Source organism: Homarus americanus, unplaced genomic scaffold (genome assembly GCF_018991925.1).
Source record: "Homarus americanus isolate GMGI-L3 unplaced genomic scaffold, GMGI_Hamer_2.0 scaffold25483, whole genome shotgun sequence".
In the NCBI taxonomy this organism is placed as follows: Eukaryota; Metazoa; Arthropoda; class Malacostraca; order Decapoda; family Nephropidae; genus Homarus; species Homarus americanus.
The window spans coordinates 7,050,975-7,074,512 of record NW_024726235.1 but is presented as its reverse complement, the minus strand read 5'-3'; the positions used below and the strand labels follow the sequence as shown (position 1 = coordinate 7,074,512).

The following is a 23,538-nucleotide window of genomic DNA, read 5'->3' as shown; positions in this document are numbered from 1 at the left end:
GTGGTGAGTGCTTGTGGTGAGGTCTCTGGTGGGGAGTGCTTGTGGTGGGGTCTCTGGTGGTGAGTGCTTGGTGAGGGTCTCTGGTGGGGAGTGCTTGTGGTGAGGGTGTGTGGTGGGGAGTGCTTGTGGTGAGGGTGTGTGGTGGTGAGTGCTTGTGGTGAGGGTCTCTGGTGGTGAGTGCTTGTGGTGGGGTCTCTGGTGGTGAGTGCTTGTGGTGAGGGTGTGTGGTGGTGAGTGCTTGTGGTGAGGGTCTCTGGTGGTGAGTGCTTGTGGTGAGGGTGTGTGGTGGTGAGTGCTTGTTGTGAGGTCTCTGGTGGTGAGTGCTTGTTGTGAGGGTCTCTGGTGGTGAGTGCTTGTGGTGAGGGTCTCTGGTGGTGAGTGCTTGTGGTGAGGTCTCTGGTGGTGAGTGCTTGTGGTGAGGGTCTCTGGTGGTGAGTGCTTGTGGTGAGGGTCTCTGGTGGTGAGTGCTTGTGGTGAGGGTCTCTGGTGGGGGTCTTGTGGTGAGGGTGTGTGGTGGTGAGTGCTTGTGGTGAGGGTCTCTGGTGGTGAGTGCTTGTGGTGAGGGTGTGTGGTGGTGAGTGCTTGTGGTGAGGGTGTGTGGTGGTGAGTGCTTGCGGTGAGGTCTCTGGTGGTGAGTGCTTGTGGTGAGGGTGTGTGATGGTGAGTGCTTGTGGTGAGGTCTCTGGTGGTGAGTGCTTGTGGTGAGGGTCTCGTGGTGGTCTGTGGTGAGGGTCTCTGGTGGGGTGCTTGTGGTGAGGGTGTGTGGTGGGGAGTGCTTGTGGTGAGGGTGTGGTGGTGAGTGCTTGTGGTGAGGGTCTCTGGTGGTGAGTGCTTGTGGTGAGGGTGTGTGGTGGTGAGTGCTTGTTGTGAGGGTCTCTGGTGGTGAGTGCTTGTTGTGAGGTCTCTGGTGGTGAGTGCTTGTGGTGAGGGTCTCTGGTGGTGAGTGCTTGTGGTGAGGGTCTCTGGTGGTGAGTGCTTGTGGTGAGGTCTCTGGTGGTGAGTGCTTGTGGTGAGGGTCTCTGGTGGTGAGTGCTTGTGGTGAGGGTCTCTGGTGGGGAGTGCTTGTGGTACAGGTCTCTGGTGGGGAGTGCTTGTGGTGAGGTCTCTGGTGGTGAGTGCTTGTGGTGGGGTCTCTGGTGGTGAGTGCTTGTGGTGGGGTCTCTGGTGGTGAGTGCTTGTGGTGAGGGTCTCTGGTGGTGAGTGCTTGTGGTGAGGGTCTCTGGTGGGGAGTGCTTGTGGTGAGGGTGTGTGGTGGGGAGTGCTTGTGGTGAGGGTGTGTGGTGGGGAGTGCTTGTGGTGAGGGTGTGTGGTGGGGGTGCTTGTGTGGTGAGGGGTGTGTGGTGGGGAGTGCTTGTGGTGAGGTCTCTGGTGGGGAGTGCTTGTGGTGAGGGTGTGTGGTGGGGTGCTTGTGGTGGGGTGTGTGGTGGGGTGTGTGGTGAGGGTGTGTGGTAGTGAGTGCTGTGGTGAGGGTGTGTGGTGGGGAGTGTGTGGTGGGGTCTCTGGTGGTGAGTGCTTGTTGTGGGGTCTCTGGTGGGAGTGCTTGTGGTGAGGTGTGTGGTGGGGAGTGCTTGTGGTGAGGGGTGTGTGGTGGGAGTGCTTGTGGTGAGGGTCTCTGGTGGTGAGTGCTTGTGGTGAGAATTTGTTGTGGTTGGTGCTTGTAATGAGGGGGTGGTACTTGTGGTGGTAGGTTAGGTTAGGCTAGGATTAAATTAGGTTAGATTAGGTTTATTGTAGACTGGGATAGAACAGGTTGGGACAAGTTAGAGTAGATTAGGTTAGGTTAGGTTAGGTTAGGTTAGGTTAGGTTAGGTTAGGAGAAATTAGGATTAAGTTAGGCTATATCTCCCATATACATAAACAAACTAAGAAACAAACAGTAAACAAAACAGTAGTCAATAAAACACAGACCCAACACCAATGCTCTCAGAGTATATCATTTGACTGTAAACAATAGCAATATTTTATCACAACCAGTAAAAAAAATACGACACAATCCCTTAATAAGTATAATGTAAGCTGTTCCACAACACGCCACGCCCATGTTAAATTCCGGTCACAAAATAAATAAACAGAGACTAAAACACATGAGGATATATATATATACCTCAGGGGTTGTGTGTGTGTGTGTGTGTGTGTGTGTGTGTGTGTGTGTGTGTGTGTGTGTGTGTGTGTGTGTGTGTGTGTGTGTGTGTGTGTGTGTGTGTGTGTGTGTGTGTGTGTGTGTGTGTGTGTGTGTGTGTGTGTGTGTGTGTGTGTGTGTGTGTGTGTGTGTGTGTGTGTGTGTGTGTGTGTGTGTGTGTGTGTGTGTGTGTGTGTGTGTGTGTGTGTGTGTGTGTGTGTGTGTGTGTGTGTGTGTGTGTGTGTGTGTGTGTGTGTGTGTGTGTGTGTGTGTGTGTGTGTGTGTGTGTGTGTGTGTGTGTGTGTGTGTGTGTGTGTGTGTGTGTGTGTGTGTGTGTGTGTGTGTGTGTGTGTGTGTGTGTGTGTGTGTGTGTGTGTGTGTGTGTGTGTGTGTGTGTGTGTGTGTGTGTGTGTGTGTGTGTGTGTGTGTGTGTGTGTGTGTGTGTGTGTGTGTGTGTGTGTGTGTGTGTGTGTGTGTGTGTGTGTGTGTGTGTGTGTGTGTGTGTGTGTGTGTGTGTGTGTGTGTGTGTGTGTGTGTGTGTGTGTGTGTGTGTGTGTGTGTGTGTGTGTGTGTGTGTGTGTGTGTGTGTGTGTGTGTGTGTGTGTGTGTGTGGTGTGTGTGTGGGGTGTGTGTGTGTGTGTGTGTGTGTGTGTGTGTGTGTGGGTGTGTGTGTGTGTGTGTGTGTGTGTGTGTGTGTGTGTGTGTGTGTGTGTGTGTGTGTGTGTGTGTGTGTGTGTGTGTGTGTGTGTGTGTGTGTGTGTGTGTGTGTGTGTGTGTGTGTCAAACGACTGATAAACAAAGCTATTTCAAAAGTATAAGAAACACCTAACTCAACCTATACATAGTTTCACCCCATATCTGGCTTAAATCTCCATACTTACAAACTTACACATACTTACTACCGTGTGTGTATCTATTATATACAACTAAACCTATAAAGAATTGTTATAAGGAAGTCAATATTCACAACTATATTATAAGTGTCAAATATAACCTGTTGGCTTCATATAGTGCCAGATAATTACGTTGGCCTATCACCTCGCGCAAGCACCTATCATCCGTTAATACCTTTCTATATTTATACCTGCAGGTTCTGATAGTGATAATTTTTAAAGGGACATGAATTATTACCATTTTAAACCAAATAAGAATCACTAAATCACGATAGAATATACAAAAATAATGGAAATGTTGTATTGATAACTCACCCGCTAGTCACTTGTTTCTACTAGAGTTGTAATAGTGTCAGAAGCGATTGGAATAAACAAAATTATATAAGAAAATAAACGTTGAAATGTACTTTAATTAACGACAGATTTACTTCATCTCGATAAAACTTCTCTTCATGTAGAAAATAAACCACCGAAAAGGTTTAACCCCACTAAGTTCTATAATTCAGCAGCAGGTTTTATGTCAGTTTAGGCGAAGGGACTTTTTTTTAACACGACTAAATAGCGAGAAAAATATATATATAGAGAGAAAAAAACAGAAAAGGATAAAGAAAACCGGAAAAAGAAAGAGATAGAAAGTATAGTATAGTATATAGTATATTCTCAACATAGTAAACAGAAAATATGACAAATGGCGGGAATTCTCTTAATAATTTAGGTACAGTGACAGTCTTTGAGAACTAATGATTACGAATTACAGTAATTGAAGTATAGGGGTAAATGGGTAAATGGGTAAATTGTGTTTAATGTACACTACCACTACAACCTTCTCGGACGCTATAAATACTTATGTAATCTGAGAAATGAAAGAAGAATCTGAAACCATTCCGAGGTGTTGGAAGAGTTTGGGGTAATTGTTTATATGAAGGAAATGGGTAGGCAATAGGTAAATAGTGATGTATTTTAGTGGCAGCATTTATGACCTAGAGCGAAATAGGCAAGAAGAGAGGAAATAGGTAACAGCGAAATAGGAAAAAGAGAGGAAATTGGTAAGTAATTATGTATTTTGGTGACAACTTTAATGACCCAGGACGAAATAGGTAGATGTTGTAGTGTCTCACAATACAGTAGGTATAAATGGGTTAATTCTGGTGTATCTTATGGGTCATTGGTTCAGAAATGGGCTTAATAGGGTTGACAGTTTAATATCAACATGTCAATAGGTTGAAATAGGCACATCAAGGTCGTGTCAGGTGCAAAATAGACAGCCAACAGGTGTAATAGGCACAATAATAAGGTAACATCAACACCAACCAATTACAGGTGTTTTATAATGACGTGTCAACATTAGAAAAGCAATTTATATATCAAAGAACACCTGTACTGCACGTTAAGACCCCCGCTCCTTGCTTAAACTAATTGCCCCCTGATTGCCCCTTTAGGAAGGTCATCTTACTGTGCCATTTAAACGCTATTAACAACACTGCTACTTTATGATTCTTTGTAATGACTCAAGAACCCACAAGCAAATATTTAATGTAGCAGTCGAGGTAATGGTGTAAATTAGAGACCAGCGCCTCAAGGTTCTGATATAAATGGTGTGTGTGTGTGTGTGTGTGTGTGTGTGTGTGTGTGTTTTCTTTACTTAGCTGTGTGATATATATACAGTATACCTTTGTTTGTACATACATATAAAGCTTTAGGGAGTTTATTTATATACTGTGTAGTTTTGTGTATGTTCTTGGAAAGCTTAATAATAAAAGTATCTTCCTGGAAAAGTAGATCGTTGAAGTGTAAATTCCTAGGAAAAAAACAGAAAAAATTAATAGTTTTGTTTGGAGTTATATTACCTTAGGGAGATTAATAAGAAATTCCTGGTGATAATCTCCTTGGTGAATATAGATTTTTTAATAGGAAAATCCAAGAAAGTGATAAATAGTTTTGTTTGGATCTTAATATATTTTCCTACTTTGCCCTCTGCCGTGCCAAGGAAAATAAAATTAGTACTTGTTTGATTTGAGGAGATTTTCTTACTCATTGCCGTGCTAAGGAAGGAAAAAAATAGTCGTGTTTTTATTTTCATATTTTGTTTTCCTATTTTGTTTTCCGGGGAGGGTATATGACGAAGGCAGATTATATTCAAAGATTACCCTCAACCATATTTATTTCTTGTCGTGGCTAAACAGTGGAAGAATTGATTGAGTTGAGATATTAGCAGTGCAATTTTGTCCACCATTTTTACCCTCGTGATGTGTGTGTGTGTGTGTGTGTGTGTGTGTGTGTGTGTGTGTGTGTGTGTGTGTTAATCTGTATGGAGTAATATATTAAGAATAGTGTAGGAGTCAGTAGTGTGCCCTGAGGAACCCCCCAAACAAAGCCTACTAATGAAAACAAACCCCATTTATCACTTGATCTATGACAGTATTAAGTCTTCATAAATTAAGTAGTATTGTAATTATTTAAAAGAGTAATGTGTGGGGTCGTAGTGAAGATAACGTTACATCTCGTTTTCTATAGGATATGTTATCTTAGGTATGGGAGAGGGGAGGGGGGACTATGAGGGTGTTGTTAGAAAATGGGTGATGGGCTCTAGGTACAGTAAACAAGGCTTTGGGCCCCGTGTGTGTGTGTGTGTGTCGAGGTGTAGGTGTTTGTGTGTTTATGTTGAGGGGGGGGGGAGAGGTAGGGGCGTGTGTGTCAGGCAGGAGGCGTGTCATCCGCTGCTTGTCTGGGGATCTGACCAACACTCACTCTTAGAAAAATGCCCCCTGCTGGAAAAATGTTTACTGCTCTGAAAATGCTATGTCAACAAAATGGATAAAATGTTCATTCCCAGGGAAATGTTACACCCAGTGGGAAAAGACTGTGATTTATACAGAATATGGCGTCTATAATTTATGTATGGCGTCTATAGTTGATTATATGGCATCTATAGTTAACAATATGGCGTCTATAGTTGATATATGGCATCTATAGTTAACAATATGGCGTCTATAGTTGATATATGGCATCTATAGTTAACAATATGGCGTCTATAGTTTATGTATGTCGTCTATAGTTGATTATATGGCATCTATAGTTCATTATATGGCACCACGTTCCGGTATTTTGCTTCCATTAAATAAAATCCAACACAAACATTCAATATTTTGCTTTACGAGACAGAATATAATACCTTTATATTTCTGGGGGAGTTTTGGATTGCTCTCTGTATAGAACACTCGATGGGGCGTTACTGTATTTACCAAGGTGGTGGGTGATGGGCTCAGATCACTTGTATTTGTTGACCCTATTAAGTCATTATACTCGAGAGGTTTAAGTTATCGTACTCAAAGGATAAAGTCATTGTACTCAGGAGATTAAGCCCCCGTACTCAAGGGTTTAGTGCTTTACTTTTAAACATGTCCACCTTCAAACCACGTCTGGCAGCACTACCCTCCCCTGCCCATCCCCCTCCCCGCCATCTCCCTCCCCTTGGCATCCTCCCCTCCATCCCCATCCCCCTCTGTCCCCTCCCCCTTCCTCCCCCCTCCCACAGTAGAGCTGGCAGTATTAACACACCAGTAACCAGCCACCAGAAACAGTCAGTAGTTAGTTCCTCTTAGGAGTCTACCCAATTAATATCACTCCTTCCCTCCTCCTCCTCTCACCGTCTCTCCTCCTTCCTTCCCCCTCTTGTCCCCCCTTCCTCCCCTCCTCTCCCCTCACTTCCCTCCTCTCCCCCCCTCTGCTTCCCTCCCTCTCCCCAGCTTAATGCAGTTCAGGGAATCACCTAGAGATCCACCTCCAGGTTAGGTTAGGTTAGGTTTGGTTGTTAGGTTTAGGTTAGGTTAGGTTGATTGGGATTGGGTTAATCTTTGCTGGAGTACAGGATAAGCTAGGGTGTTTAATCTTCAGGTAGGATAAGATAGGGTGGTTAATCTTCAGGTAGGATAAGCTAGGGTGTTTAATCTTCAGGTAGGATAAGCTAGGGTGGTTAATCTTCAGGTAGGATAAGCTAGGGCGTTTAATCTTCAGGTAGGATAAGCTAGGGTGTTTAATCTTCAGGTAGGATAAGCTAGGGTGTTTAATCTTCAGGTAGGATAAGCTGGGGTGTTTAATCTTCAGGTAGGATACAATAGGTGTTTAATCTTCCAGGTAGGATAAGCTAGGGTGTTTAATCTTCAGGCGAAAGGATATTGGGGTGAATTAATGTTTGGTGAGATAAGCTAGGGTGTTTAATCTTCAGGTAGGATAAAGCTAGGTGTTTAATGCTAGGTAGGATGCATTAGGGTGTTTAATCTTCAGGTGGGGATAAGCTAGGGTGTTTCCCAATCTTCAGGTAGGGGATAAGCTAGGGTGTTTAATCTTCCAGGTAAGATGGCTGGAATTGGTTAATCTTCGGGTAGGATAAGCTAGGTGTTTTAATCTTCCAGGTAGGATAAACTAGGGTGTTTAATCTTCAGGTACAGGATAAGCTGGGAATTGTTTCATGTGGGGATAAGCTAGGGTGGTTAATCTTCCAGATGGATAAGCTAAATTGGTTGTCTTGGGTGGGATAAGCTAGGGTGTTTAATCTTCAGGTAGATAAGCTAGGGTGTTTAATCTTCAGGTAGGATAAGCTAGGGTGTTTAATCTTCAGGTAGGATAAGATAGGGTGGTTAATCTTCAGGTAGGATAAGCTAGGGTGTTTAATCTTCAGGTAGGATAAGCTAGGGTGGTTAATCTTCAGGTAGGATAAGCTAGGGCGTTTAATCTTCAGGTAGGATAAGCTAGGGCGTTTAATCTTCAGGTAGGATAAGCTAGGGTGTTTAATCTTCAGGTAGGATAAGCTAGGGTGTTTAATCTTCAGGTAGGATAAGCTAGGGCGTTTAATCTTCAGGTAGGATAAGCTAGGGTGTTTAATCTTCAGGTAGGATAAGCTAGGGTGTTTAATCTTCAGGTAGGATAAGCTAGGGTGTTTAATCTTCAGGTAGGATAAGATAGGGTGGTTAATCTTCAGGTAGGATAAGCTAGGGTGTTTAATCTTCAGGTAGGATAAGCTAGGGTGGTTAATCTTCAGGTAGGATAAGCTAGGGCGTTTAATCTTCAGGTAGGATAAGCTAGGGCGTTTAATCTTCAGGTAGGATAAGCTAGGGTGTTTAATCTTCAGGTAGGATAAGCTAGGGTGTTTAATCTTCAGGTAGGATAAGCTAGGGCGTTTAATCTTCAGGTAGGATAAGCTAGGGTGTTTAATCTTCAGGTAGGATAAGCTAGGGTGGTTAATCTTCAGGTAGGATAAGCTAGGGCGTTTAATCTTCAGGTAGGATAAGCTAGGGTGTTTAATCTTCAGGTAGGATAAGCTAGGGTGTTTAATCTTCAGGTAGGATAAGCTAAATTGGTTAATCTTCAGGTGGGATAAGCTGAATTGGTTAATCTTCAGGTACAGGATAAGCTAGGGTGTTTAATCTTCCAGGTAGGATAAGCTGGTGTTTTAATCTTCAGGTAGGATAAGCTAGGTGTTTAATCTTCGCCAGCAAGGATGGCTAGGGTGATTAATCTTCAGGTAGGATAAGCTAGGGTGTTTAATCTTCAGGTAGGATAAGCTAGGGTGTTTTAATCTTCAGGTAGGATAAGCTAGGGTGTTTAATCTTCAGGTAGGATAAGCTAGGGTGTTTAATCTTCAGGTAGGATAAGCTAGGGCGTTTAATCTTCAGGTAGGATAAGCTAGGGCGTTTAATCTTCAGGTAGGATAAGCTAGGGTGTTTAATCTTCAGGTAGGATAAGCTAGGGTGTTTAATCTTCAGGTAGGATAAGCTAGGGTGGTTAATCTTCTCTGGCTATCTCTTATCCCTCACTCGATAAAAACATCCCTCCGTCAGATCAGGAAGTAGGTACATTGGGATGACTCAACGAAGGAGAAAATGGAATATGTAAGGTTTGTGTTGTAGTTGAATGTTATTAATATCGGGTTATGTTGTGGTTCTTAAGAGATGTGGGATGTTGTTATACTTGTTGATACAGGACAATTACACACACACACACACATACACACACACACACACACACACACACACACACACACACACACACACACACACACACACACATAGAAAACACACACACACACACACACACACACACACACACACACACACACACACACACACACACATAAACACACACGCACACATCATCATTCCTTCTTACCATTAAAATCAAGAAAAATATCATGAAGGAGCCTCGTCGTCCATGCCTTCAAGTTTGTCCTAATTGAAGTGAGAGTATTTCTATAAGTTGTCATTATCGGACGAAACGGAGAACCCAAAATATTAGATTGGAAAATGGGCCTCCGTTTGGTCATATCAGGTAAAATGAATATTGAGGATTATAGTATTATTGTTATTGATAATATGTGTGTAATAATGTGTATGTATTCCTCTACGTCTTTTTTCTGCTTATTTTTGGTTGTATCATTTTATTTTATCTCTTTTAATTATCTTTTAATTCCCATCGCCGCGGCTGGGAAATGAGGCATAGCATTTTGTAAGTGATATTGTGTAGTTTGCTTGGTAGGTGGGAGGGTGGAGGGGTGAGGGAGACAGAGGGTGGAGGGAGTGAGAGGAAGGCTGGAGGGGAGGGAAGTTGGAAGAGGGAGGAAGGGAAGGGATGAGGGTGAAGTCGACCTACTGGAAAAGATTAGTTGCATCTTCTCTTCTGTGTGTGTGACTGTCTGACTGTCTGACTGTCTGACTGTCTGACTGTTTTGTTATATCCTTTCTCCATCCTTACCTTACCTTACTGAGTCTCTGGGGGGAACTGAGTCTCTGGGGGAACTGAGTCTCTGGGGACTGGGCAGGTCTCTGGGGGAACTGATTCTCTGGGGGAACTGATTCTCTGGGGGAACTGAGGTCTCTGGGGGTGGAGTGCTGGGGGGGAACTGCAGGGAGAAGCAGGAGGGAGGAGAAAGAGTAGGAGAGAATCAGCAATTCCTCTTGACAGATTACCTCCTGAAGGTACAGTGCACCCCCACCCCCTCCCTTACCCCTTACCCCTCCTCCACAAACAAAAACAAACCAAAAAAGTAACACACCCACACACACACACACACACACACACACACCCACACACACACACACACACATACACAAAGGTGGATGTCGCAGGTAAGTAAATTAAAGTTGAAGCTTAATAAATCTGTCTAGTTCAATGACTGAAGGACGCGTAATGCCGGGATACGTCTAGGACTCTCGGTGAAGTGTTTAGTCCTGGGGATCATATGGTGTTTGTATGTCTGGGGGGGGAGGGGGTGACACGGTGAGTCAACATAAACATTATAGAGAGATTAATTAGCACCAGGAAGCTTATTACAGGTGTGTGTACAGGTGTGTGTGTGTGTTATAGCAGACCCGTACACATGTGTCTATCAAAACAGTGGCCATCTTTAACACGTTTTATAGATTCACAGACAGACACACAGACAGAAATAAATTAATAGAGAAGAAAACAGACAGACACAGACAGAACAGACAGGAAAAACCCCGAGTAGTCCTTATGTTACGCAAGGGTCGAACACAATATGGCGGAGGAATTAGGAAAGAAAAGTAAAATAGCATTAGAGTCTTGGGTGGATGGAGGACATCTGGAAACGACCAAAAAACTGTGGAGGAGGTGGGGGGAGAGGTGGGGAGGGGGTGGGGAGAGAGGGGTGGGGGGGAGGTGGGGGAGAAAAGGTAAAGGTGGAAGAGAAGGAGAAAGGGGTGGTAGGGAAAGAGGAGAGAGGAAGGGGTGGGGGAGAGAGGGAAGTGCGGATGGGAAAAAAAGATGGGGAGGGAAGGGGTAGATGGGGAGAGAGGGTGGAGAATAGGTGGGTAGGGGAGGAATAAGGAGGCGGGGAGAAAGAGCTGGGGGAGGTGGTTAATGTGACAGTAAAGGGACAGAGTTGACAGGGGGGGATGTGTGGGAGGAAGAGGAAGAAGCGACACGGAAAGGTATACTGTCTCTCTCTCTCTCTCTCTCTCTCTCTCTCTCTCTCTCTCTCTCTCTCTCTCTCACACACATACACGGAGATAAAAAAATAACATGACACCAAAAGAAAATTCTTCTCGATTCTGCATTTTAAAATCCTCACGAACGAGAATTACGTCAACATGAGAACTATATACCTCACAATGTTGTTTATGGTCCCCGTCTTGTTGGCTTTACTTAAGTCAAATGAGCAACTGTATAAATAAAAAAAATAAAAAATTATCTCAATACCATTTTTAAGTCAATTTTGTACTGTTTTGAAATAATTACCATTTTTAATCTATTATTCTCGTGGTTTTATAATGCAAATACCGTATACCGCTAGGGAACAACATTAGCTTAACAATATAACCCCCTAATTTAGCTTAACGATTCTCATTTATTTCGCACTTAAGTAAATGGAACGATATAGAACACTGTATAAGAGAAGAAAAATACATTGTGTAGTTTAAGGTGAATTAAAAATGAAGTTAATGTTAGTAAGGTGAGTAAAAATGACCAGAAAAATATGGAGTTGCAGCCAATTAATTTTTTGCCTGAAAATCTTTAGATATGCAAATGAAGGTTGTGTGTGTGTGTGGGGGAGAGGAGGTTAAAACACGTGTTGAATATGAATCACAAGTTTGGTGTGTGTGTGTGTGTGTGTGTGTGTGTGCGTGCGTGTGGAAAATGATGTCTTAAAATGTAGCTTGTGGAAGTAAAGATCAACACCTTGCCAACTTAACTCACACACACACACACACCCACACACGCCCACACACACACACACACACACACCCACTTTTGACACATTATTAGTCTATCCAAGTCATAGCTCAGTACTGTTTGTATATTATTAGTTCTCTTTATTACTTCTATGTCATTATTATTATTATTAATTACATTTATTTGGTTTTATCTTATTTTTATTTTTTTTAGTTAGTTATTTTTGGTTAGTGTTTAGTTATGGTTAGGTCTTAAGTGGTGTGGTGTGAGGCGAGTCTCTCTCTCTCTCTCTCTCTCTCTCTCTCTCTCTCTCTCTCTCTCTCTCTCTCTCTCTCTCTCTCTCTCTCAATATAGGTAGTCGTCTGGTGGCATAGATAAGATAGAACAGGGGTCGTCACTGTACCGATACGACTTTCACCACACACACACACACCTGGGCTAAACTTTCTACCTAATTACCAGATTTTTGCACACCTGAGAGAATTGACCTGATCTATTGACCCTCTTATCACCTCATTATCCACACCTTAATTACCTGCCCCTACCTGCAAGTTCTCGATGATTATTAATAGTTTCAATTAGATGTTTTTTTTGTTTACCTGAGAAGAATTATTTTTTACCTTATTACGTAACAGATTGAGAAGGTTTGTGTATTATTCAGGTGTATAATTGGGTATAATTTTATGGTAATTATTTTAGTAATTATTGGAAGTTGTGGTTTGTTTGTTTGTTTGTTTTATTTTATATATGTTTTGTTCTTTAGTGAAGAGTTAGTTTGTAAGGGTTATATAGTGTGGGTTAAGTGAGATTACGGTGGTGGGGTGGTGGGGCGTGGTGATGAGGTGGTGGGGCGGTGGTGATGAGGTGGTGGGTGGGGTGATGAGGTGGTGGGTGGTGGTGGTGGTGAGGTGGTGGGTGGTGGTGGTGGTGGAGGTGGTGGGGGTGGTGGTGATGAGGGTGGTGGGGTGGTGGTGGGGTGTGGTGATGAGGTGGTGAGGTGGTGGTGATGAGGTGGTGGGGTGGTGGTGATGAGGTGGTGGTGGTGATGAGGTGGTGATGAGGTGGTGGGGTGGTGGTGATGAGGTGGTGGGGTGATGGTGATGAGGGTGGGGCGGTGGTGGTGGGGTGGTGGTGATGAAGTGGTGGGGTGGGGTGGTGGTGATGAGGGGGTGGGGTGGTGGTGATGAGGTGGTGGGTGGTGGTGATGAGGTGGTGGTGGTGGTGGTGATGAGGGTGGTGGGTGGTGATGAGGTGGTGGGTGGTGGTGAGAGGTGGTGGGCGGTGGTGATGAGGTGGTGGGTGGTGGGATGAGGTGGTGGTGGTGGTGGTGGTGATGAGGTGTGATGGAGGTAGGGTGGTGGTGATGAGGTGGTGGGACGGTGGTGATGAGGTGGTGGGGTGGTGGTGAGTGAGGTGGTGGGTGGTGGTGATGAGGTGGTGGGGTGGTGGTGATGAGGTGGTGGGTGGTGGATGAGGTGGTGGTAGTACTGGTCGTGAGGGATGGTGGTGGAGGAGATAGTGACTAATGAACAAATAGTAGTAGTAGTAGTAGCTATAGCGCAGGAGGGGGCGCCTCGAACTGGTTAACTACGTTACCGATAAGGGCAATGGTTTCAGTCTTAACAAACAAGAATTTACAGATGCCATTGCTCTAAGGTCATGGTTAGTAGATGGTTTGCCCTCCCAATGCGTGTGCTCTTCCTATGACGGCGATCACGCCATGGTGTGCAAGAAAGGTGGCTTCATATGCATGAGGCTTACGAAGTAAGGACCTACAGCAAATATGTTGAAGAAATTCCCGGGATGTCATGGTAGAACCGACCTCCTTCCTTTGGATGGTGAGATCTTCCAACATAGGACTTCAAACACATAACGAAGCTCATGTTGACGTCAGTGCTCGAGGATTCTGGACGCGAGGACAGCGAGCTTTCGACATCAGTATTTTTGATCCCATGGCCGCATGTCACCGTAACCTAGCTCTCGATGCTGCACAGGAGGAACGAGAACGACAAGAGAAGGGCATATGGGAGAGAATTCAAAATGTTGATCAAGGCAGCTTCACCCTCTAGTGTTCACAACCTCTGTGGGATGGGACCAAGTGCAAGATGTTTCTACGCCAGACTCGCGGAGGTGATCTCCGAACAGAAGCAGCAGCCCAGAAGTTATGTTACAGCCTGGATGAGATGTCGACTGTCTTTCTCTCCTTCGGTCGGCTTTGTCTGCCTCAGGGAACAGAGCTTTGCCCCTACTCCGACAACTGCTGCAGATATTGACTATGAGGCTACAGTCACTGAATGCCGCATAGATCTGCGGCTCAACTAATTTAACACAGATAGGATAGCTTATGTATTAGGATATTTAATATTAAGGTAATTAAATGGTGGCGAAGGTGTGGCTATTGGGAGGCTGGAGGCCATACTTTAAAAAAAAAAAAAAAAAAAAAAAGCAATAGTAGTAGTAGTAGTAGTAATAGTAGTAACAGCTGTAATAGTAATAGTGGTGGTACCTAACATTAATAGCCATATATACCTTAAGAATACTCTCTCATCACCCCACCATCACTCCCCACCATCACCCCCCCATCACCCCCACCATCACCCCCACCATCACCCCCCAGCCAAGGTCCAGGTCTCGTCGGCTACACCGTGACCTGAAATAATCTATCTCAGGTAATTCCATCCAGAGCGACTGAGAGTTTACATGGTAACTGGAGCTCACCTGGTGGTACTGTACCTACCTGTGAGCTATTAACACCTGTGTGACCCAGGGGTAAGGTACATGTTTTGTGATGAGGGGGAGGTGTTGGCTGGTGGTAGTGGTACTTGATGATCCACATGAATGCTCTCTCATAGTATTGTACTACTGTTGTCTCACCCATACCTCACTTTCTTTCTATAATCATCCCAGTAAGGCAGCTGAGAACGAACAGCTTCGATTAAACTAAAAAGAAACAGCTCCTCGGGGGCCAGGGGTCCTTCATACTCCTGTACAGTATATCATGTATTATACCCGCACTCTAGAAATTATATATTTGATTTCATCTGATGTTCAGTTCACAGTATCATTATTAATGTTGTCAGAAACTCAAGTGTTTATACGATGTGTATCGTTTAAGACCTTTTAGTGTCAGTATACACTGGGGCCCCTTGAGGGCGGGACCAGGGTAAACTGTCCTCTGGGGTCCTGCACAAGATTAACTAAAACAGAAAAGGTTCCTCCGCTCTAAATAATTATAGCTCCTTCATCTACCTGCCAGTTGGGTTTTGTTGTAGTATCAACTTCTGGGTACTGACGGAGGGGTTATGTCGTAGGTAAAATTTAAACATAATTGCTGTATTTTATCATTTTTTATCACATTTTCCTTTTAATTCCTGATACTCTATAAGTCTTGTCTGGTGAAGATTGTGGAGGAGGTATAGTATAGGATGATGGTGGAAGTAGTGACGTGTGGTGATGGTAGCTGGTGTGTATGACGTGTGTGATGGTGGTAGACGTGATGGTGGTGGTAGGATGTGGTGATGGTGGTGGGTAGGACGTGTGAGTGGTGATAGACGTGTGGTGATGGTGGTGATGGTAATGACTGGAGGGTGGGTGAGATGTGGTGATGGTGCGATGGTAGACGTGGATGGTATATACGTGCATGATGGTGGTGGTAGTGACGTGTGGTGATGGTGGTGGTGGTAGTGACGTTGAAGGTATCACTTGAACCAGGTCGTCTATAAAATATGTCTTCATGTTCATTGATTTAAGAGTGTAATGCTCTTTGTTGTTATTGTTATTATTCATTGGGGACTGGTATTATATAGGTTAACGTATTGAGGTCACTAAAAACTCAATACACACACTAAAAGAACTTCAACTTTATAATTTGTGTGTGTGTGTGTGTGTGTGTGTGTGTGTGTGTGTGTGTGTGTGTGTGTGTGTGTGTGTGTGTGTGTGTAATTAACTAACAAAACTATCAATAAAATCAATAAAACACGATTATGACCATGTTTATCTAAACCCTCACCCCACACCCCCACACCCTCCCCACCCCCACACCCTCCCCCCTCACCCCCACACCCCCACACCCTCCCCACACACACCCCACACCCCTCCCCACCCCACACCCCACACTGCCTCCTCACCCCCCACACCCCACACTCCCTCACCCCCACACCCCACACCTCACCCCCACACCCCACACCTCCCCCTCATCCACAACACCCCACACCCTCACCCCACACCCCACACCCCCACACCCCCCACCCCACACCCCACACCCCCCCCACCCCACACCCCACACCCCACCCCACACCCCACACCCCCAACCCCACACCCCCACACCCCTCCCCACCCCACACACCCCACACCCCTCACCCCCACACCCCACACCTCCCTCACACAACACCCCACACCCCCACACCCCACACCTCCTCACACCCCCACACTCCCCACCCCCACACCCCACACTCCCTCACCCCCACACCCCCACACCTCCCCACCCCACACCCCCACACTCCTCCTCACCCACAACACCCCACCCTCAACCCCTTATAAATTACAACCAATCACCATTACCTCCAAAAACACACCATACTGAAACCTACAACACCTCCCCTCCTAAACACTCCAATAAAAGATCCCGCCTCTAACATACACTCGCCATATTTCTTCCTTACACAGGTACAATATACACTAATCCCCCTCGTCAATGAGAAATACTACTAAAATAATCCCAGTGAGTTTAATGAGCAGTGGTAGGGGTGAGGAGAGGTAAGTGGGGGGTGGGATTTCGACAATTGCCATGGCGCTGTGATTGACTCTGGGTCTCAGCTGGTGAATCATTTGTCACTTGAGATTTTCCTGTGAAGAGACTTGCATGAATATAAATGAGGTGAGGCACTCGGCCCTTCCTCCTTTCCCCCCCCTTCCCTCCTTCCCCCTTCCTCCCTTTCCCCCACCTTTTCCCTTCCCCTTCTGGCCTTAAAGCCGTCTGTGAGAAGCCGCAGGAGGATGGTGATTGATGCTGTGTGTGTGTGTGTGTGTGTGTGTGTGTGTGTGTGTGTGTGTGTGTGTGTGTGTGTGTGTGTGTGTGTGTGTGTGTGTGTGTGGTCCTCCTCTCTCTCTCTCTCTCTCTCTCTCTCTCTCTCTCTCTCTCTCTCTCTGTGGTCATGACCTCCAGGTACATGGACAGGCTGGAGGGGAGAGAGACAAAGGAAGAAGAAGGGAGCAACAGGAAGAGGGAAGGAAAGAAAAGAAAACAGAAAAAACACATAAAGAAGATCAAGAGACGGAAAAAGGCAGAGGGAGGGAAGGAAGGAAGACACGGCAGGGGAAGGAAGGGGAGAAGGGTGGGGGATAAAAAAAGTGAGGGAGGAAAGGGAAAGAAGTAGAGAGGAAGGTAGGGAGGAGTGGAGAGAGGGAACGAAGGGAGGTATGAGGGAAAGGAGATAAGGAATAAGGGGTGGGGGAGGAGAGAGGGAGGGAGGGAACTTCTGCTTCATAACTCCCCCGCCCTAACAGCACCTGCACCTCACAACACCTGCACCCTCACAACACCTGCACCTCACAACACCTGCACCTCACCAACACCTGCACCTCACAACAATTCCAACTCACAACACCTGCCTCACAACACCTGCACCTCACAACACCTGCACCTCCACACCTCCGACTCACAACACCTCAAAATACAACACCTGCACCTCAGACACCTGCACCTCACAACACCTGTAACTCTCAAACCAGTCCTCACAACACCTGCACCTCCCACCCAACACCTGCCTCCTCACAACACCTGTAACTCTCAAACCAGTACCTCACAAGACCTGCCTCCCAACACCTGCCTCACAACACCTGTACTCTCAAAACCAGTACCTCACAAGACCTGCCCTCAACCCTGCCCTCACCACAACTCCGACTCACAACACCTCCGACTCACAACACCTCCGACTCACAACACCTAACACAACATCTTGCGTCACATAAAGAATCTTGTTAAATCAGAAGACTATCTGTGTGGGTAAAGGCCTCTGGGAAGCTCCTTGTACTTCATTAAGTTTGGCAGCTTACAGCGACTTGGTGCATTCTCCTCCCCCTCTCCACCCTACCCCCACCCCACCCCACCCACCCCCCACCCACCCCACCCACCCCACCCCCACCCCTACCCCACCCACCCCCACCCCACCATCTCCCCAACCCCCACCACCTCCCTCCTCCTCCCGTTGTTGTTTTTCGTACCCTCATGATTAAATAAATACTTTATTCACCAACACTTACGACGAATCGATAAGGTTGATGTCATTTCAATATCAGTTCACTGGCACTCTGGAGCACGACACTGTACACTGTCATGTAACATAACGCCGAGTAAATAATGGAAATCTGTTGACAAATATTAAAACGAATTGTAAATACTGAAATGACATTTGAGAGTTGGAAAAGTCGTGAAATTTTGTTGGCAATAACTGTGTCAATGCTGAAATTATAGTTTAAATTCTGGGGAGTTAATAACAGCAATGGTAATAAGTGTAAAAGTGTTTTAATACAAATTTTAAACCCTGAAATAAAAGTTTGAATACTGGGAAATTCACAACAACAATGGAAATAAGAACTATACATATGGTGGAATAATCTGTAAACGCTTAGAAATGTGTTTGTCTGACTTCATACTGGGTAATCATTACTACAAGTTTATTACTCTTATACAAAATAAAATTCCATGAAGAAATAACCCAATTGTAAAGTTTTTCAATACGCGAATAATTTGATTTTTGTGATGAAGTCTTGATTGAGGTGTGACGTCATATGTCAGTGTTCGTATAAGGGAGAATATTTTATTTTGGGATGTAAATATTAGTTGATGACTCATAGGGTTTAGATTCCATTTTTTTTTATTCTTCTATGATTCAGTCCCCCATGGTGAATTTTCCCCCATGGCTGATTAAACACCCCATACCTGTTCTTCTCGCAGTTTTAGCGTGCCATGGCTCGTCTCCCCATGATTTGGAAACCCATGTCGCGTTCCCTAAAATGATATATATAACCCATTACTTCTACCCCCCTCCTATGTTCCCCATCGCTAATTTAGATTCCCTGCCCCTTTGCCTTCCTTCCCTCCTCTTCCCCCTTCCCTTCCCCCTCCCCCATGGTCATAACCCCCCCATACCTCCGCCTCCATAAAACCCTCCCTCCCTCCCTCCCTCCCCTCCCATTGACCACAAGAACAAGTAATGTAATGAAGGTGTTCAGAGTTGTAGTACAAGTCACACTCCATCCTCTGTCCCATCCCAAGTGTGAGGGCGGTGGTGTTGGTGTTGTTTAGAAGATGTCAACTTCACCACGTCAATAAACATCGTCTGAAGGTAACCTTGCCAGCCCCAGAGAGGATTCACGGGAGGACTCTGGTGAGTGGTCTCTCTCTCTCTCTCTCTCTCTCTCTCTCTCTCTCTCTCTCTCTCTTTACCTCTTCTTTTTATTCTATCCTGATCTTCACCTTTGTCCCTACCTCCTTCCATCCCTCTGACCCCCACCATCACCCCCTCCATCTTCCCTCCCACGCGCCGTTTTTATACCGCTAGCTGTATCAATAAAAGCAAGTCCTCTCTTAATAAGTTATTGATTTATTCGACCGTGTGTACAGGCGCCGTAAGAACCAGAGTCCCTTCACCTCCTCCTAAGTCCACCTGGATCACACCTGAAGGGAAATTCCCCTTACTTGGTTAAAATATAAAGGGGAGGAATATATTTTCTATAGCAATTTATAACGAGGGGAAAAGACATGATCTGAGGGATGTTATGTAGGTGTTTTTGTTTTTCTTTCTTATTATGTCTTGTTATTTTAGTTAGTTTGTATTTACTTTTATAACGAGGGGAAAAGATACGATTTTTTTTTATGCCCCGTCATATATGGTTTGGGTATAGGCGGGGGTATGTTGCGTTCAGGTTTGTTTTGTGTGTTTGTATGATTATGTTCTCTGGTGTTGGGTCAAGAAAGGCTTCGTGAGTCTGAGTGTGTTGGTGGTGGTGGTGATGGTGGTGGAGGTGATGGTGATGGTGTTGTTGGTGGTGGTGGTGGTGGTGTTGGTGGTGAAGGTGGTGGTGGTGTTGGTGGTGGAGGTGATGGTGATGGTGGTGGTGGTGGTGAAGGTGATGGTGTTGGTGAAGGTGGTGGTGTGTTGGTGGTGATGATGGTGTTGGTGAAGGTGGTGGTGGTGTTGGTGGTGGAGGTGATGGTGGGTGGGTGGGGTGGTGAGGTGATGGTGTTGGTGGTGGTGGTGGTGGTGATGGTGTGGGGTGATGGTGATGGTGATGGTGGTGGTGAAGGTGGTGGTGGTGGTGGTTGGAGGTGATGGTGATGGTGGTGGTGGTGGTGGTGGTGGTGGTGAAGGTGGTGGTGGTGTTGGTGGTGGAGGTGATGGTGATGGTGGTGGTGGTGGTGGTGGTGAAGGTGGTGGTGGTGGGTGGTGGAGGTGATGGTGATGGTGGTGGTGATGGTGTTGGTGAGGTGGTGGTGGTGTTGGTGGTGGAGGTGATGGTGATGGTGATGGTGGTGGTGGGTGGTGGTGGTGGTGGTGGTGGAGTGATGGTGGTGGTGGTGGTGGTGGTGGTGAAGGTGGTGGTGGTGGTGGGTGGTGGTGGTGATGGTGATGGTGGTGGTGGTGGTGAAGGTGGTGGTGGTGTTGGTGGTGGGTGATGGTGATGGTGGTGGTGATGGTGGTGTGAAGGTGGTGGTGGTGTTGTTGGTGGTGGAGGTGATGATGGGTGAAGGTGGTGGTGGTGTTGGTGGTGGAGGTGATGGTTGGTGAAGGTGGTGATGGTGTTGGTGGTGGATGTTGTGGTGGTGGTGGTGGTGTTGGTGGTGGTGATGGTGTTGGTGAAGGTGTTGGTGGTGTTGGTGGTGGTGGTGATGGTGATGGTGGTGGTGGTGATGTTGGGTGGTGGTGATGGTGGTGGTGAAGGTGGTGGTGGTGTTGGTCGATGGTCAATATTGTATCTTTATTGTTTTAGTCATTATTTTACTCGCGTCATCACCCATACCTCCCCCCCCCCCCCCAACCCCCCATTTAGAATATTTGGTTGGTGGGTGACTATATTTTCTATGGTAAATTATCTTATTTTGTTCCCTGCCTTATTTATCTATTTCTTTCCTATTCATTCATTCATTCATCCATTCATTCATTCACTCTTTCATTCATTCATCCATAACTTCATTCACCCCCTCCATTCATTCACCCATCCATTCATTCACCCCCTCCATTCATTCACCCATCCATTCATTCACCCCCTCCATTCATTCACCCCCTCCATTCATTCACCCATCCATTCACCCACCCACCCATTCCTTCCCTCATTCATTTCACCGGAAGTAATAGTATCACCTTTATTCCCATATTAATTACATTTTATTTTCTACATCAACGTCGCAATGAAGTTTATAGTATAGTCAATATAATCTACCATAGGAGAGCTTGTGTACGTAATGTTGTATCGAGCGGTGGGTGAATTATGGGAGGTGTTCTGAGTTTTTTCTTTCGGGGTAACTAACTAGAATCGACCCTGTTGTTGTTGTTGTTGTTGTTGTTTACAGTGTTGGTGGTATAGCGTTAATAGTGATAGAATGTGGTAGTTATAGAGTAATGATAAGAATATTGATAGTAGTGATAATGATAATAACAGTAATAATAATAACAATAATGACAATAATAATAATAATAATAACAATAATAATAACAACAATAACAATAATATAAATAATAAAAACAACAACAATAATAATAACAATACTGATAATAACGATAATGAAAAGAAATAATGATAATAAAGTTAGGTGGCTCTCAGGTTAAGTCTCTAGGGTTAAGTCTAGTGGCTGAGTGGAAACAACACTCACCTCCCGTCCCAAGGGTCGATGGTTCACGCCTGAGTCACCCCCTGGTCCACCCAGCTGTGAAGAAGTGCCTAACTTTACAGATGGGGGGGGGGGTGGAGGGGAGGTGAACAAGGTGGGATAGGGGGATTGTTTTTAAGGGATTTTAGGGCCGAATATTTTTTTGTATTTAAGGGCATTTATGATTGAAGAGGGCTTGTATTTAAGGTGAAGGAGGATGAAATGGATGACGAGGAGGAGGAAGGTGAAGTGGATGACGAGGATGAGGAGGAGGAGGAAGATGAAATGGATGACGAGGAGGAGGAGGAAGTAGGTGAAGTGGATGACGAGGAGGAGGAGGAGGAAGGTGAAATGGATGACGAGGAGGAGGAGGAGGAGAAGCAAATGGATGACGAGGAGGAGGAGAATGGTGGAGGAGGAAGGTGAAATGGATGACAGCAGGAGGAGGAAAGGTGAAATATGGATAACAAGGGAGGATGAGGAAGATGGAAATGGATGACGAGGAGGAGGAGGCCCGTGAAGTGGATGACGGGAGGAGGAGGAAGGTGAAGTGGGTGACGACGAGGAGGAGGAGGAGGAAGGTGAAATGGATGACGGAGGAGGAGGAGGAGGAGGGAGGTTGAAATGGATGACAAGGAGGATGAGGAAGGTGAAATAGTGATAGATAGTGATTTAATGAATTATCTCCTGTCTGTCTGTCTGTCTGTCTGTCTGTCTGTCTGTCTGTCTGTCTGTCTGTCTGTCTGTCTATCTATCTGTTTATCTAATTTTGTCTCGCTTTTTTCTTTCCCTGTTAATACACACACACACACACACACACACACACACACACACACACACACACACACACGCACACACACATCCATCCTTCTCATCAAAATTCACCCCAATAGTAAGGCAACGACCCCCCCACCCCCCCTCCTCCCCCATAAAGTTCACTGACGAAGGAACCCAGTTATCTCAAGTTAGGATTCACTCCCAAAGAAATCCTACTCCCGAGGATGAAGGATGGTAGGGGTCCTTGGCGCCGCCCTTCAGGAGATGCAGTATCCGGGTCGCGTTAAGAGGTCCTACAATGGGCTAATCAAGAGGCGGCGGATCTCTCTGTCTGATAATTAGTTCGGGTAATGGTTTGACAAATTGAAATTCTGTGGTAGTCGAAGGCAAGACGAAAAGTGTGGGAAAGTGTTGTGACAAGAAGAGGTGGAGAGTGGAGGAAAGGTGTTACGAGGTGCAGGGGTTGTGGAGGAGGAGTGTGGGGGGGAGGTGTTGAGCTTACGAAGAGGAGGAGGAGTAATAGGAAGGAAGGAAGGAAGGAAGAAGAGAACAAAGAGAAATAGTGAATTAGGAAAACAATTACTGCTATCAAAGGGAAAGGCGAGGTGTTAGTAAGGGAAGGAGGAGGAAGAGAAGGAAAATGAGGTGTTTGACGAGGAGGAGGAGGAGAATGAAGTGTATGTGGGTGTATGAGACGTTATGAATGTATAGCGTATGTGCACAAAGGGATGTAGAGGTGTGTGTATATTTCTTATGACTGTGTGTGTGTGTATGTATGTATGTATGTATGTATGTATGTATGTATGTATGTATGAGAGATGACGTACAGCCCCCCCCCTTCCTTCCCATCAAAAATATACATCCATAAATCCTGTTGAGAGGTAGGGTGTATGAGAGACATAAGGGTGCATTTACACTCATTTACACCCCTCTTGAGTGTGTGTATGAGATGCCGGAAACACACTCACACTCGATTTTCCAAGCCAGCGGAGAGTGTGTGTTGATTAGGTTCAAGTCATTAGTGAGGAAGGTGCGTTGGTAAGCACATTTCTTTCGTCTTCCACTTGGGTTAAAAGGTATGTGTCGTGGGTAATGGTAATGCGATTTTAAGTCTGTCTGTCTGTCTGTCTGTCTGTCTGTCTGTCTGTCTGTCTGTCTGTCTGTCCTGTCTGTCTGTCTGTCTGTCTGTAAAC

The 23,538-nt window shown here is 45.6% G+C and overlaps 1 protein-coding gene across 1 annotated transcript in view; it reads right to left on the bottom strand.

Moving 5' to 3' along the window:
- Nucleotides 1–10,409, bottom strand: part of LOC121865548 (extensin-like) — a 101,455-nt gene extending 91,046 nt beyond the window's left edge. Inside the window, exons 1-2 of the mRNA XM_042365064.1 lie at nucleotides 10,383–10,409; nucleotides 9,765–9,907 (exon numbers count right to left, since the gene is read on the bottom strand). Of these exons, the coding sequence (XP_042220998.1) occupies nucleotides 9,765–9,907; nucleotides 10,383–10,409 (170 nt within the window). The remainder of the gene's footprint in view (nucleotides 1–9,764; nucleotides 9,908–10,382) is intronic.
- Nucleotides 10,410–23,538: the final 13,129 nt, after the last annotated feature.